A 16026-nucleotide genomic window follows, 5' to 3' on the forward strand; every position below is an offset into this window, starting at 1 on the left:
ATTCTCGCTTCGCCGTCTATATAAAGGGACGGCGGACGGCGGGAGGACGACAGATAGCATTCGCTTTCGACAACAGAGAGAGACCGAGCAGAGACCGAGCAGAGACAGACGCAGCTGAAGCCCGACACAACAGCCGGCAGAAGAGCAGAAAGAGAGCTATCACGATGGCGCTGGTTGACCATTCACCAAACCACCCCACTCCATCTGGACGGCTGGAGAACGCCTCCAATGTGATCCTGATCGATAACTACGACTCGTTTACATGGAATCTGTACCAGTATCTCGTTCTCGAGGGCGCCACAGTCAGGGTTATCCGCAACGACGCCGCTACGCTGGAGGAGCTGATTGCTGAAAAGCCTACCCAGCTCGTTCTCAGCCCTGGTCCCGGACACCCCAAGACCGACGCAGGCATCTGCAACGAGGCCATCCAGCATTTTGCCGGCAAGATACCTATATTTGGAGTGTGCATGGGCCAGCAATGCATTATATCCTCGTTTGGAGGTGAGGTGGATGTCGCAGGAGAGATTCTGCACGGCAAGACCTCTCCATTGAAGCATGACTCAAAGGGCGTATACGCCTCTCTTCCGGCTTCGCTGAACATTACACGTTATCATTCGCTGGCTGGATCGGCCACCACCATCCCAGACTGTCTTGAGATCTCCTCGACTACTGATTTGGGTGATCCTAACCGGCCTGATGTCATCATGGGCGTGAGACACAAGAAGTTCACCGTCGAGGGCGTTCAATTCCACCCAGAGAGCATTCTGACCGAACATGGACGAGCTATGTTCCGAAACTTCCTTCTGACTCGAGGGGGAACTTGGGAAGAGCACAATGCCTCTTGCCCTGGCCCAGCTACCGTTCCATCTACAAACGGCCAATCTAGTGAAATGAAGAAGGGGTCTATCCTCGATAAGATCTACGCTCACCGTCAAGCTGCAGTTAAAGTGCAAAAGGAGATCCCATCTCAGCGTCCAGAGGATCTTCAGGCTGCATACGACCTTGGTATTTCTCCTCCACAGATTTCCTTCCCAGATCGTCTCGCCAAGTCTCCCTTCCCACTCTCTCTTATGGCTGAGATTAAGAGGGCTTCCCCTTCCAAGGGCATTATTGCTGCATCTATTTGTGCACCAGCTCAAGCCCGGAAGTACGCCATGGCCGGTGCCAGCGTCATCTCCGTGCTTACAGAACCAGAGTGGTTCAAGGGCAGCCTGGATGACCTACGTGCGGTCCGACAGAGCTTGGAGGGTATACCTAATCGTCCTGCCATTCTACGAAAAGAGTTTGTTTTTGATGAATACCAGATCCTTGAAGCCCGCCTTGCCGGTGCAGATACTGTGCTTTTGATTGTTAAGATGCTTGCAGAGCCTCTTCTCAAGAGACTATTCGATTACTCTCGAAAGCTTGGTATGGAACCTCTGGTTGAAGTCAATAACCCTGAGGAGATGGCAATTGCAGTTAGACTGGGCTCTAAAGTCATTGGCGTCAACAACCGCAACCTCCAGAGCTTTGAAGTTGATCTAGAGACGACTAGCCGTCTCATGGGACAAGTTCCGGAATCCACCATTGTCTGTGCCCTCAGTGGCATCTCAGGCCCGCAGGATGTTGCACCATATCAGAAAAATGGAGTCAAAGCTGTCCTTGTTGGGGAGGCCCTTATGCGCGCTCAAGACGTTGGCGTGTTTGTATCTAAGCTCTTTGGAACCAAACCCGGGCCCTTTGCCCAGACTCCTGGCGCTCCCTTGGTCAAAATTTGCGGAACGAGATCTGCTACTGCTGCCAAGGCAGCCATTCAAGGTGGTGCTGACCTGATTGGTATTATTCTTGCAGAAGGCCGATCAAGAACTGTGTCCACTGAGACTGCTCTGGAAATTTCGAAGACTGTCAAATCCACACCACGTCCCTCTTCCTTGAAGACCCAACCCCCTGCCTATGGAGACGCATTTCTTGCCTCCAACTACTTTGACCACACTACCGGTCTCCTTAGAAACCCTGACCGGGCCCTTCTGGTTGGAGTATTCCAGAACCAGCCTCTTTCTTATATAGTGGCTCAGCAGCAGAAATTAGACCTTGACGTTATCCAGCTACACGGATCGGAGCCCGTTGAATGGCCGTCGCTCCTCCCTGTGCCAGTTATCAAGAAGTTCTCCCCCTCGGATTTGGGAATTTCTCGCCGAGGCTATCACAGCCTTCCCCTCTTGGACTCTGGGGCTGGTGGTACTGGTGAGAGACTTGCGCTAGAACAAGTCAAGGATGTTCTAAAGAAAGACCCTGGACAACGAATTATCCTGGCTGGTGGCCTTGATGATAAAAATGTGACCGATGTTCTTCGCGCCCTTGGCGAGGAAGGAAACAAGATTGTGGGTGTGGACGTCAGTAGCGGCGTTGAGACTGACGGAGCACAGGATGTTGAAAAGATCAAGGCTTTTATCACTGCTGCCAAAAATATTAGAAATACCACCTTGTGAATTCAAGGTGTTGATTGCTTTCTAGATCAGTGATTATTATTTCGGGTGATAGAGGCCATTGTTTTTCTGGGTTGGACCGCTTCCTTTACGTATATGCTTTTATGATAATGAGATGAGGTTAATGTCATTAGAACCTAGGGGGAATATATATGATTCGAACTTATTTCCTGCTGCCCATCCTGCAAGTGATGCCTTTGCTGAATCCAACGACTTCTTAATCCTCCTTGGTTATCCTCATTTATGATACATCTGCTTCTTCTGGCTTGATATACCTTAGGAAGCCAACTAAGTTCTCACAGATCCCCTCAACGGAAATACATAAGGTCGCTAGCACTCAGCTACCAAATTGTTACCTATCACTTTCACCTCGTGTCCATCTGCAACTTATCAAAGCCCAACTGAAGCTACAAATTATACCCAAAGCCATGGGCCGAACATTCAAGAATATAACCGTGAGCGTGACTGGTGAATTTGGACCCATTTCCGATAAATTCAAGCAATGGGTTGAAGCCAACGGTGGAAGTTTCTCCAAGGAGGTCAACAGCGGAGTCACCCATTTGCTATCTACAAAGGGAGCCTTCAAGGCGAACAACAACGCTGGTACGCTAGGCAGATACAAAATTGCATACATTCTAGCTATTCTCTTGATCCCAGCTTTCCATGGCATGTCTGTCAAACATCGTATTAATACTAACAATATACATTGCAGTACGAGCAGCTAAGCGCATTAAGGGGCTAAAAATAGTTTCTTCAGATTGGTTGGAAGACTCTCTTTTGTCAAAATCTCGACGCCCCAAGCGTGAAGGCCCATATCTATGGTCTCAATTGACTAAGAAGGCAAGGAAAACATCGCCTGGACAGAAAAAAGCGGATAAAGATGCCAAAACAAAGCAGATAAACGGTCTATATAAAACCCTCTTTAGACGACCCTAGGCTGTGTAGCGCTATGGCTAACATTTACTCCTAAACCAGGAAATACAGTGAAAAAGTCTTTGGAACTCGGTGAAATAACTCTTCTTCTGATACCATATGGAGAATTATGTTCTAATGACTGTCTTTTTGATAGCCGGTCATCATGTATACTCTGACGCAGCCGGGATTCGCTATATGGCAACTATGATCCGACCAATTGAAGCGTCCAAGGCAAAAGAAAAGCATATATTGAAGGTATTTAAATATATTAATACCTTCGAATTCGAGATGCTCGAACGCCTGAATCTCTGCTTAATGTCAATGTCCTACCTAGCTCTATGAATCCGATAGTACTCCGCACACATACGCCGTCTTTGCAAAATATACCCGCCCAGGAAGAGTCGGGTCAGATTATACAGTTCCCGTCGGGAGTCCTTTATCCACTGCAATAAAGGATTTCAATAAGTTCTTTCGGGCAAAGACAGGCAAGCCGTGGGACAGAAGAGACAGCCCGTCAAAGCCTAGGAAGTCGGATGGTGAAACAGTGCCTCCTCCTTGGGAGGATTGGTTTCAATATACTCCAGAGCCTTCACAAACTTCTACTCTCGCGATCAAGGAAAAAACAGAGACAAGTGGATGTTAACTATCAGAGAAATAGCCCTAGATCCGGGGGCGGAATACGTTAAAGCTAGAAGGATCGGATAGTGTTTCCAAAGCCTGCATCTCATAAGTTTCATCTGATCATCAATCCTGTCAATTTTGTTTCACATTTCTCACAATTATTCACTACTATGCTTGAGATACCTGAGAAACAATGCAGTATTGGTACTTCCTTACCTTATAAAGTAGTAGGGCCTATATCTACAAAGTTGTCAAACTCAGAAGTCTGTGGTAACGTCAATTGGTAAACGAGTGTGGTGAAATGCCGCAGCATTTTCTCCTAATCTATTAAATTTATTATCAATATGGGGCTTTTTCAGATTTTTTTTCTTTTTCGTTCTTTTCTCAAGCATGTTTCAAAAAACTTCTCTCCTTTTCACATTCAGGTGTTAATAAACTGTGTTTTTCATTTTTTCATTTTTTTTTTTTTTTTTGTTCTCACCACCATCGTCCACTCCTGACTTTTGCAGTCCACTTTCATGAACATCCCTAGCAACAGCAGCACGCAAGGTGACTAGCCATTACTATCTACCGGTACCCGATCAACATAGATGAGAAGATATGTCGATGTTGCTAGGCGTAACGGAATGCTGCCGAGTTCAAAGGGAATATTGTAGGCGGGGGCACTGCATGGGCGTATCTCCTGATATTTCTTCCAATGCGAGGTACAGCAGGGGCGCTGTATAAAGAACTGGACCAGATGGATTGGGTGGGAAAGGCGAATTTTTCAATGCACCTTGCTGGTTCAAGTATAGTGCAGAGTATTCGCAGCGTTTAGCAATAGAAACAGGTGGCAGCCGTGATAAAATGACGGCGGAAAGAATAACCTATGGCGTAAGAGCTGCAGGTACTGTATGCCTGTGGTACCATAATCACCTATACAGCGTGCAATCTTCTGTATCCCTGCATATGTAGACAGGAGACGAGGGAACAGTTCAGTCATAGTTTCCTCCGACTTGGCTTGCAAACGCGGTAGAGACGCTGCGGGCATCATCATCATCCCCGGAATGCCCTAAGTTCTGGCGTGGGACACGGATTCCAGCAGCACTTCCACCAAAGACACTTCCAGCATCAGTTCCGCCTCGGTATGGCTCAGGACGGCCGCTTGATTCAACGTAGCGCTTCAGACGATCAGATTGACTCAGACTGGTCTGCTTCTGCACATCATGGATACTTAGGCCGGAGAGGCTGACTCCACCTTGGCCTACAGTACTTCTTCCATCGGCAACACTACCAGTAACATCGGACTCCGTAGCTGCAACGGACTCGCCTGCGACGCTTGGTGCGCCTCTCATCCTAGAGCCGTTTGGACGCCGGTTATTGGGGGCAGAAGGCCAGGATTCAGTGAAGTTTTGGAACATATGAGGGTATCCGGAGGGAATGGCGACGCCGCCTAGAGCTGATGAATGTACGGAAGATACATCATCTGGGATATAGCTCACAACGGATCCAGCATCATGATAATCATGATGATGCCCATTTCTTCCATTTAACATGCTGCTGTCAACATTGGAAGCATGATTGAACGACATCTGGAAACGCTGAGGGCCCCGATAGGCTTGCTTTGGTCGGCTGAACTGAATAAGAGAGGTCTGGAGGTTAGACAGTGGTCCCTCTACAAGGCAGTTCTGTTCCTTGAAATGGCGTAGTAAGTAGTTCCACAGCGGATGCTTGGAAAGGACCTTCGGATTTCCCAAGATAACCAGGCCATACTTAGCTCTGGTAAGGGCCACGTTCAGACGACGAGGGTCGCTAAGGAAACCAATTCCTTGGTGGTCGTTAGATCGGACGCAGGAAAGAACAATGAAATCCTTTTCACGGCCCTGGAACGCATCGACTGATGCGACTTCGATTTCTTTGTACCACTCCTTTTTGAAAGTACCGGTCAACTGCATAGAGCTGACGACATAGCTGCGTTGACCTTCATATGGGGTGATAATACCGATGCCGGATGGTTTAACACCAGCCTTGAAGAAGCGAGTAACAATTTTTTCGACGTTGGCAGCTTCAGTGCGGTTGAGGTATGATGTCCCGGAGGCTGATATTTCCTCATTTCCCAAGTTCGACCAGAACATCATAGGTTTATCTGCGACCGGCCAGGGGAAGTCGACATTCTTGAGCAGACGATCCTCGCTAGAGACACCGTTCTGGAGAGAACCTTCGTAGAACATATTTGAGGAGAACTGGGATAGACAGGGGTGCATTCGGTACTGAACGTTCAAACGAATAGGGGCGCATCCTAGAATAACCAATCGTTCAAAGAGGGATTGGTTCAACCCGGCTTTAGCAGCCTTCTTGTTCATGATGACAGGTCCAAGCTGCTGGTGGTCACCGACAAGGACAGCCTGTTTGCATCCTAGAACAAGCGGGATCATACACTCTGGCTCTGCAGACTGGGTCGACTCATCAATTAGAACGGTGCGGAATTTCGACTTTGCTAGTCGTGGGTCGCCAGCACCGACGCAAGTGCAGCAGATAACGTCGGCATTAGTCAAGATCTCCTTCTCAGCAGCACGGGTAAGCTGCTTATATTTCTTTTCATCCTGACTGGAGAGTTCGCCCAACTCAGTCTTTAGCTGGTTAAGCTTGACAAGCTCAATATTGCTATCATTGTTGCGAACTTGTTCGTGAAGCGAAAGGTGGCGAACGGGTGATTCAACGTCTTCTCGAGACTTTGCAGTTACACGAACAGTTTTAAGTCCGGTTCTATGAATGCACTCACATAGCTGGTCGACAGCGACGTTCGATGGCGCGCAGACGAGTACCTGGCCTGCATTAACCTTTGCGAGGTGGTAGATAATGGTAGCTGATGTAACGGTTTTTCCAGTTCCAGGCGGACCCTGGATCAGGCTCAGGGGCTTCTGTAACACTGCCTTGACGGCATTAATCTGACTGCTGTTGAGACCGGGGAGGCCAGGAACACTGAATTGCTTTGGCATCTGAGTCTTCATAGGGGCAGCCGCAACCTCGTTTCCAAGCAGGCGATGGAAAATGTAGCCTGACACGCTCATCTCGTCCACGGCGAAGGTCTTCATTGCAAGCTGCATACGATCAAAGGAGGTGGCCTTCCAGACATAATCTGCAGTAAAGTTATGGGATATCTCTGTAGGTACGGACTTGTGGTCTCCCTTTGAACGCAGCTCGATAGTGACTTCATCGGACTGGTTGTTGGGGATTTTGATAACATATCCAACACCCTCCCACTTCGGTCGAAGCTCCCCGGCATACTTGAGACGCATCTCATCACCGACAGCAAGTTTCACATCGCCAAGCTCCAACTTTGGGAGAACAAAGCTGGCGAGGTGCTTATTGTTCAGACCAAGATCCCAACGAACAGTGAGACCATCTTGAGACTGGGCCTCCTTTAACTTACGGTCATAGTCGGCTTCGATTTTGACGAGAGGTCCAAATACGTTTTGATATTGGTAGGCGTCATCGTATCTGAGTAAAACTGGAGCGGGTTCATCATCCACGTTTGTTGCTTTCTCCAAGTCCTCTACGGTGGCCGAGGCGTTTTCCTTCCAGAGCTCCTCCAACTTAGCAATCATCTGAGGGCTGAGGTGACGAGCTCGAAGCTGCTCTTGATCGGATGGTGCAGAGACAAGCCATGGTAAAAATGAACGGTCTTCCATTAGTGGTTGCCATCGGGAGGTATCCCAGTTCATATCCTTTGAAGAAGGCATGGCCGCGCAAGGTTGGCGGCAAAGGAGCACCACGACGGTATCGGACTTTGCCGGAATGAACCCAAGAAGGAAAACATTCTTGGTTCCGCAGTTATAGCATTCCAATATAGTATCACCGAGGGATGATGCGGGATGGAGCTGAACTTCCTTGTGGCGAGCCCTGACCAGATGGTTCACGATATGCGACGAGGACGTGTTTCCACGAGCACTGCAAAACCACTTGTTGCAGGTTAAGCACTTGACAACGCTGCTCGGGTTGTGTATGCCACAGTATCTATATCTGTTAGCTTTGTTCTACCCTCGAAAAATCGAGTACAGCAGGGGGTATCGATATATCTATACTTACCCGCAAGCGTGTGCGGGAAGCTCCTTTTCCTCCTCTGTTTTGCTTGCCTGGGGTTTGCCGGCACCATCAACGGCCACACTGGCCATACTTTCCAGGTCGTCATCGTCGTCATCATCGAGAGTATCAGAGGCTTCGTCTTCATCGTCATGTCTTCGTTTCTGAGGCCCGCCCGCCATGTTCAAGACACTTTCTTCACCGTCCACCGTAGAGATATCGTCACCGCCAGCATTAATCGTAGCTGCAGAGTCAGAAACCATATGGTTTCCCATCTTGTTAAACGCTTCCATGCTGCCACATATGACTGGGTCTTTCACGATAGGTAACTGGGGAAACAGTGGAGAGTGGTCCGATCAATGCGCGCAGCCCGATACAACGGATGAAGCTCTAGAGTATGCTCCAGAGAAGTCTGCAGGCCGTTATTAGTCCACAGTAGCAAGACATTGAGATCTCTGTCGGTTGGGGGGAGTAAAAAATACCTGATCGGCGTCTGGGAGAGCCGGACCTAGAGAGGCTGACTTATCGGCCGCCGATATGAGGCAAAGCGCAGCGAAATAGCAGCAGCCCGGCTGTAACAAGAAGCGTAAGAAAAAGAAGAAGAAGAAGAAAAAAGATCTAAGAAGAGAAGAAGAAAGGAAGAAGCAAGAGCTGACATCTGACGGAGTTGCTCGTTCTCCGTCGCCGCCTCTTCTATTCGTTTAACTAACTAGTTGGCGCAGTTAAGTTGGAGTTGGAGTTGAGGAAGAGAAAAAAGCCTATCGCGAAGTTTCTACGGTGACGCAAGAGAGCTACTTGCGCTGAACGCAAAAAAAAAAAAAAAAAAAAAAAAAAAAAAAAAAAAAAAAGATATCACGACGTCGAAGTTATTTCCCATCCGCAATTCACAGCTGAAGCCGAGCCAGTGACCGGGTGTTAGAGAGCGGGAAGAAAGGAATATGATAGTAAGTTGTCCTGGTGGTCTATTTGCGGGTAGATGCTGACGGAGGCGCAGAGACGACAAGCACGCGAGCGCAGAGACTATCTCTACCGCAAAGCTCTGCAGCTCAAAGATGCCTCGATTGCAGAACGGAGAGCGAAGCTAAAGCAGTCTCTGGCCTCGGGGAAGCCTCTGGATCCGTCGATTGCGAACGATAGGCGGCTGAGGGAAGATTTCAAGTACGACGAGTCCCTTCCGGTGGGAGATCCAAAGGCGAAGGGAGCAGCAGAGGAGATTGATATCGACGATGAATATGCGGTCACTTCTGGCCTGGTTGATCCTCGGCCGCTCGTTACGACGTCGCGAGACCCATCCTCCCGTCTGAGTACGTTTGCGAAAGAGATACGGCTGCTCATGCCTACTTCCATACGGCTGAATCGAGGAACGTTAGTGCTTAATGACCTGGTGGCCAGCGCAAGTGCTTCGGCACTCAGTGACATGGTCATTTTACATGAACATCGAGGCACACCCACTGCTATAACGATCTCGCATCTGCCTCATGGACCTACCGCCAGCTTTTCACTGCATAATGTTGTTCTCCGAGCTGATATACCGAATGCCGCGAGGGGGACGGTCTCAGAAAGCTATCCGCACCTAATATTCGAAGGATTCACTACTAAATTGGGTAAACGAGTTGTCCAGATTCTGTCCCATCTTTTTCCTCCCCGGGAGGCAGGGAAAGTCGGCAGTAGGGTGGTCACTTTCAAAAATATCGAGGACAGCATCGAGGTACGACACCATGTTTTTGTCAAGACAGGGTACCAGGACGTCGAGCTGGCCGAAGTTGGTCCCCGTATGACCATGCGACTTTTTGAGATCAAGGGAGGCACCCTCGAGAAAGGTGCGGGAGGAGACGTTGAATGGGCGCTGACACAGTACACCCGGACGAGCAAGAAGAAGGACTACTTATGAACCATCTTATTTCCTATACTTTCTTTCTTATCTGTTTGGTTAAAAGGGAAAACTAGAGGGCGTTTTTTGGGGCATATCAAAAGCATCTTTTCACCCGGAGTGTTGGAGTCAGTTGGCCAGTCAAGGCTTATATCGATACCTATGTCCCTTTTTATGTGCGAGTCCTACAATAAAAATTGGTATAATAAAACCAGCTTCCAAATAAGCGTCAAAATTTTGAAAGGCTTGAATAGAGAATCCAAACAGCAGGAAGCTGCCTGCGGCCAGCTGTCCAACTTAGCTCATGGAAGGGACGAAGCTATGGCGGCCGCTCGACCACAACAACAACAACAACAACAATGCCTATTTAAGTGAATGAAAATGGCCTTCCTGTGCGTCGTCTTCCTCTTCTACTCCCTGTCACCATCTCCTCCCTAGGCCGCCTAGCATACCCGCTGTGATCGGTCCCTCCCTACCGCCCTGCTGGTCTTGGTCGCATGCCATGGGCGACACTCACGGATCTCCCCTGAACAATAATCCATATGACGATGTCCGAGAGGAACTCAATGAAGCAATGCCCCGGGTCTCTCGAGCGGCCCTCGTTCGAGAGACCCTCAGGCTGCATGGGAGGTCTGTTGCGGCGCAGGGAGTCATCTTCACCGGGGTCGCGGTAACGGGCATCGACAGGGTTGGCGCTGGGGTGCCGGAAATCCCGAGGCCTGCAGAAGGCTCGCCTGTGCACGCCGGAGAGGTCCAGATCCTAAATCCAAACCCCCTTATCAACAACCATTCGAACATGATGCATGACCTTGGGGTTATTCAGAGATCTCGCTCGGTGAACATGTACAATGGTGCCGGTGAAGCTACCGCGTTTGGAGACTTGTTGGATGAGCTGCGAACACCGACAACAAATAAAATCATGGCCATCTTTATTCGGCACTTCTTTTGCGGCGTAAGTTTAACTACCCAGACGCCGTTTTGAAGCCCTGTCTATTTAGATATACATATAGTTATGTCTACTGACTAAGATACGCAGCATTGTCAAGAGTATGTTCGCTCCCTCTCAGCAGCATTCCCGAACCCGGACCAGGATCTTCCAGCCGGTTGCAAGATAGTGATCATTGGATGCGGCTCGCATACCCTGATAGATCAGTACAGAGCCATTACAAGGTGCCCTTTTGCTGTCTACTCCGACCCAACCACAGAATTGTTCCGCATCTTTGCCATGAGACGCAACCTCCAGGTTGGCAAGGATGCTCCAAGTTTCTCTGGACGGTCCGATTTTTCCTTGATGTTGTCAGGTATCAAGCAGGGCCTCAAGCGCCTTTTCAAGGGAGACGCTTTCAAAGCAGGTAGCCCAAGACAGAACGGAGGCGAACTCCTATTTGAATTTGAACGAGAACCGCCTCTAAAAGCTTCCGGAATATTGGCCATCCGCGTTACCTGGTGCCATATCATGGAGACAACTCGAGATCATGCGCCGATCAATGTCATCAAAAGGGTCCTTGGTATCCCACTGCCCGGAGAAACCGATCTGACCCAGCCAGCGGCACTAGCTGCGGCGCCATTAGGGAGTTTGTTATGAAAGTTGACAGAATATTCTTATTATTATCCTCCCCAAAGAAACTGTCTATCATTGATGTCTTGTTTCGTGGTAATTCTGCGATTTACACATTATACACTTGAAGCCCTCTTGCTTCGCTGCTCTCGTTTCTTACTCTTCGTTCATAGTTGATTACTTAGGCTATAATAAGATGATAACTTCTTGAATATTCTGACCTACTTTACCACGCATAAATTGTAAGAAATAATTTAATAAATACTAATAATATTTATATTGACATTGATATATGCATCGACCTATTTCAGGTAACCCATATATGAATGATAGAAATAAAGACAGCACCATTCGTTCTAGACCCAGATAATCCATCCATCCCATGTCCCAGAGCAATAATATTTATGACATCCCATTCAATGCACATTTCCATTTCCATATCAAACAAAAAAAAATAATATCAAGCATCAAGACAAAAAGGACAACTCAATAAACCTAGGAGGCCGGCTCTCTTCATATCAGGTCACATATACCATGCCCCAACAAATGCTTTAGATGAAATGGTAAGGGGGCATTCCACATTCCTTGACAAACAAAGTGGTATAAGTAAAACACAAAGGAAAAAAAAAAAAAGAAAGGAAAGGGGACAAGAGGAAAGTGGGGGGGAAAACGGGTCCACCGGGAGAGAAAAGATGGAAAAGTACTCGCTAGTATTCGAACAAAAGAGGTCATCACAGGTCGTTAGTATGTGGAAAGGGAGTACAGAATGTAAATTTAAATCAAGAAGGTGAAGCAACACAACGCAGAAGCAATGGAACTGAAGGGGTATTAAAAGGAGATAAAACGGCTTTCATGGAGAAAAGATTCGCTAAACTTTGGTTTTATGTGGCAACAGTAAGTTGGGACGGTGTGGTATAGATGAGGGATGATTTCACGACTGTTCGTTTGAGGTAATGTTGGCCTTTGGCGAGTCGCGTTCGGTGGATATGGCTCTCTTTAGCACGGACTGGCCGAGCTGTTTGAGGATACCCCTTCGTTCATTCTTAGTTTCCTCGGTATCAAACAGCGGAATGACAGGTGCAAGTTCGCTCTTCGTCACTCGGCAGAATAGCGTGGAGAAAAGGTATTGGTCGCCATTCCCGTCGTATAGAGGTAGGTAACGGAACCCTTGGGCCAAGCTGCTCAGCTTCGCAGTGAAGGTAGCTAGTTGGGTGCTGTTGTTGCCCACGCTTCTGCCATCAGGAGAGTGCCAGACAACCCAGCGCACAAAGACGAGATCCGGGTATTTGGTTTCCAGGGAGAACTTGAACTGGTCGTTGAAGATGGGATTATAAGCGTTTCCTTGCTCGATACCTGTTCTGCGACGGTGAGGGTGGCCGATTCCAGATAGACCGTTACGATCAGACGTGTCCATTCCACCTTCACCGAATGCGAGGCCCTTAGTCTTGTCATCAGCGCTGAAAACCTCAATTTCGACGTAGGGATTGATGTTTTCATCGAGGCCGATTTGCTTCGGGCGAGGTAGTTGCTGGGCGGAGATCACGTCTATTGAGAACCGGACAAGTTTCCTATCGACTTTTGGCTTTAGGCCAGGGCCTTTCCATGAAGGTGGCGGCAATCGTAAGCTTTCTGGTTTGAGAACATATCCGGTGCGATCGGTCCCAGATGCAAACATGGCTTGGTTCATTTGCATTCCGACATCATATGTCTGCCAGTTCAAAGCGACCATTTGAACGCTACGACGCCAGAAGATGTTTGGATCGAAGTTTGATGATCGAACACGGAAGCCGGAAGGGTATACCCGAGTCAAGAAACGTCTATTATGCGCCTCGAGAAGAGCTTTACTTTCTGAATCTCGACAAATGCCTTCGAATGCTCGTTCGGCGAAGGAATAGACGTGGTTGAAAAGTTTGCTTTCGGCAGAGTTGAAACTATGGAATTTATACCCACGGGTATAAACGCCTAGGTCTGCAAGATCCTTGACAATTCTGCTCTTTTGAGCTCGTTTCTTCTCTTTCTGGATCGCGGCTGAACTCTGGCCGATGTCGCTTTCTTCAGAGGTGCTGCAGACGCTTGTTGCTGTAAAGGCACGTCTGCCCAGAGGAGGGGGCACAGGTTCATTAGCTGAGCTGATTGTGGGTGGCGAGGAGAGAGGGGGGAGACTGTGAGGAGGGTCTTCCAAGACGGTCGGGGGCATGAAGGGGGAGCTTGAGCTACGCTTGCGCCCGGCGCTGACGAGTCCTGGTGGTACAGTAGTAGCCGGGCCGGTGTCGATTATTTCCTCGGAAGTCTTGACTTTGATAAGGACGCGATGCTTCAGGGCCTCAGGGCTGGGCAGCACAGGCCAGTCATCTCCCAGTGTCTCAAGAACTAATTTCTCCTTGAAGGTATCTTTGATGATGTTAGTCATAGCGAGTTGTTGCTCTGGGTTGCAGTGGACCTCGAGAGAGATGATAAGAGGGTAGTCGGATGACAGGAAGGCATATTTGTTGATGACAGAGATACAATCCGCAAAAAGAACGCTGGTAGTCATCGTTCTCCCATGTGAGACAATTGGGCGACCATCGGCTCCATCCCAGCAATCGACTTCAACACATCGACAGCCCTTTTGAAGCGCAGTGACATACGCTTCTGTGCTAGAGAAACCAGCAACTTGTCTTCCCAGAAGATAGGTGTTGTGTGAACTTGAAATGAAGTAGTCGTTGAGTGGGTAATCGAATTTTGGCTCAGGAACATGTGAAGGGTAGATCCCGTTGGAGGACGATATCAGGAACGCAGAGAAGGCATCTAGACTCATGCGTATCGGTGCATCATCAGGAAGAGGTGCATCCGACTGGCTCTGTGAACGCAGTCGAGCCTTGCGGACGAACTTTTCAAAAATAGAAACCCAGTAATCCCTGTTCTCCTGGACGTTTTCGCGTTGCGTATACTGGACGAAGTCGAGAAAGTTTGCCAGGGTCATACCTTGTACGTCATCAGTAACCAGACGATTGTACAGATCCTTAATGTCTCGGCGGTATTTGAGCAGTTGAAAGAATTCCCTGAATTGCGCAAAGTTGACTCTTCCAGTGCCCATGGTGTCAGCCCGAGCGAAGAGGATGCGTATAGTTTCCTTGGAGCAGTTGATGTGCAGACTGTGACATAAATTTCCGATACCTTCTGCATCAAGACTGTCCTCTTCCATAGCCCTAGGGTCCTGGGAAGCACGTCTAGATATCTCTCGTTGCCAGTGGGCGTTGAGAATGGCCTCGCTCTCCACAGAACCGGTCAAGCCTACCATGAGGCCGATGCGGTATCGGGCAACATTTTCCAGGGTCGTGGTCCAGAGCTCGAACATAGCTTCATCGGGTGCGATTAGATGGACGGTCTTGACCGCTCGGTTTTTAGAACCCTCGGAGTTATTGTAGATTATGGTGAACCACCGGTTTTCGAACTCCTCGGGGATACGATGTTCCTCTCTGTACATCCGAGCATCCCCTCGTAGTCGTATCTCCTTAATATCATCAATATATACCCGCTTGGTCGGGTTTGACAGGTTCCAGAACATCTTCCCGGAGTCAAAATCAAGATAAAAAGTCATCGGTTTCTTCTTCAGCTTGTTTACCTTGGTCAGGGTACAGCCGCGCTGGAGGATGGGGTCAACCTTAGGGGCAACGCCACTGGCAGTACTGGTAATAGACCGTTGGTAGTCGCTTTTCACCTTGCTGCTGTCAGGGCCGCACCAAGTCCCGAGGGTATCACATGACTCATCCTCCTCGTAGCTTGAATCTAGAGCGCTATCCCAGGATGCTGAAGTCGTTGACTTGCTATTGTTGCGCCTGAGCATGGTGACAGGGCCGGAGTCCTTGTCGCGTCTATCCTGAGAGTTCGACCGCCGTCGTCGGGAAAGCTTGTTGGCGGCTCCCCTTGATATTCTTCTCATCAGGCCGGGTCCCTTGATATTGCTGGTGGTATTTGTATTATTGTTACTACTGACAATGCTATTGTTGTTGTTGTTGTTGTTGTTGTTGGCGGTATTGTTGTTGGTATTGGGTGCGGCATTCACAAGGGCAGCATCAGCGGGATACGTCAAGCTTTGATGGAGTGGAATAGAGAGTATTCCTTCAGGGAGGTCAAGAGGGCCTGGGTTATCCAGGGAGGTAGATAAAGGCGAGTTCATTAAGGGCAGACCTGAAAATCCAATGTCTGAAGTTTGAACAGACCCTATCACCGGACTTGACGAGTTTGATTGATGGCTTCGGTGGACCAGCGTTAAGCTTGACATGTCGCTAGTTAATGTGCTATAGTTTGCTACCGAGCGGGTAGCAGGATACGAAGAAGACATGAATTCTTGTACCCGAGGGATTCGGTGGAAGGGCGAGGCCGACTTAATAGGAGTGGCCCGAGAGCGGCCGACCAGGGCAGGGGACGGAGGTGCGGAGGCCATCATGGAGGATCACAAATAAGTCTGCCGGTATATATGTGGAGCAAATTTTCCGGGGCTATGTGCATAGGAGCACGCTCTCTCTTTCTATTCAAGGAGAATGCTTGTATGA

At 48.8% G+C, this 16026-nt stretch overlaps 6 protein-coding genes across 6 annotated transcripts; 4 read left to right on the plus strand and 2 right to left on the minus strand.

Annotated features, from left to right (window-relative positions):
* Positions 1-164: 164 nt before the first annotated feature.
* ARB_06687 (uncharacterized protein) lies at positions 165-2468 on the plus strand (the record flags this gene model as incomplete). Its single annotated transcript, XM_003014882.1, has 1 exon — positions 165-2468. The coding sequence occupies one exon, from the start codon at positions 165-167 to the stop codon at positions 2466-2468; it is 2304 nt and encodes a 767-aa protein (XP_003014928.1).
* A 425-nt stretch (positions 2469-2893) lies between these two features.
* On the plus strand, positions 2894-3401 carry ARB_06688 (BRCT domain protein; the record flags this gene model as incomplete). Its single annotated transcript, XM_003014883.1, has 2 exons — positions 2894-3068; positions 3214-3401. 2 exons carry the CDS (start codon positions 2894-2896, stop codon positions 3399-3401), a joined length of 363 nt encoding a protein of 120 aa, XP_003014929.1.
* A 1574-nt stretch (positions 3402-4975) lies between these two features.
* On the minus strand, positions 4976-8356 carry ARB_06689 (uncharacterized protein; the record flags this gene model as incomplete). The annotated part of the gene is made up of 2 exons (XM_003014884.1): positions 4976-7931; positions 8070-8356. The coding sequence occupies 2 exons, from the start codon at positions 8354-8356 to the stop codon at positions 4976-4978; spliced, it is 3243 nt and encodes a 1080-aa protein (XP_003014930.1).
* A 683-nt stretch (positions 8357-9039) lies between these two features.
* Positions 9040-9954, plus strand: ARB_06690 (uncharacterized protein; the record flags this gene model as incomplete). Its single annotated transcript, XM_003014885.1, has 1 exon — positions 9040-9954. One exon carries the CDS (start codon positions 9040-9042, stop codon positions 9952-9954), a length of 915 nt encoding a protein of 304 aa, XP_003014931.1.
* A 481-nt stretch (positions 9955-10435) lies between these two features.
* ARB_06691 (uncharacterized protein) lies at positions 10436-11518 on the plus strand (the record flags this gene model as incomplete). The annotated part of the gene is made up of 2 exons (XM_003014886.1): positions 10436-10885; positions 10970-11518. The coding sequence occupies 2 exons, from the start codon at positions 10436-10438 to the stop codon at positions 11516-11518; spliced, it is 999 nt and encodes a 332-aa protein (XP_003014932.1).
* A 904-nt stretch (positions 11519-12422) lies between these two features.
* Positions 12423-15650, minus strand: ARB_06692 (uncharacterized protein; the record flags this gene model as incomplete). Its single annotated transcript, XM_003014887.1, has 1 exon — positions 12423-15650. The coding sequence occupies one exon, from the start codon at positions 15648-15650 to the stop codon at positions 12423-12425; it is 3228 nt and encodes a 1075-aa protein (XP_003014933.1).
* Positions 15651-16026: the final 376 nt, after the last annotated feature.

This window comes from Trichophyton benhamiae, assembly GCF_000151125.1.
Source record: "Trichophyton benhamiae CBS 112371 chromosome Unknown contig00476.0, whole genome shotgun sequence".
Lineage (NCBI taxonomy): Eukaryota > Fungi > Ascomycota > Eurotiomycetes > Onygenales > Arthrodermataceae > Trichophyton > Trichophyton benhamiae.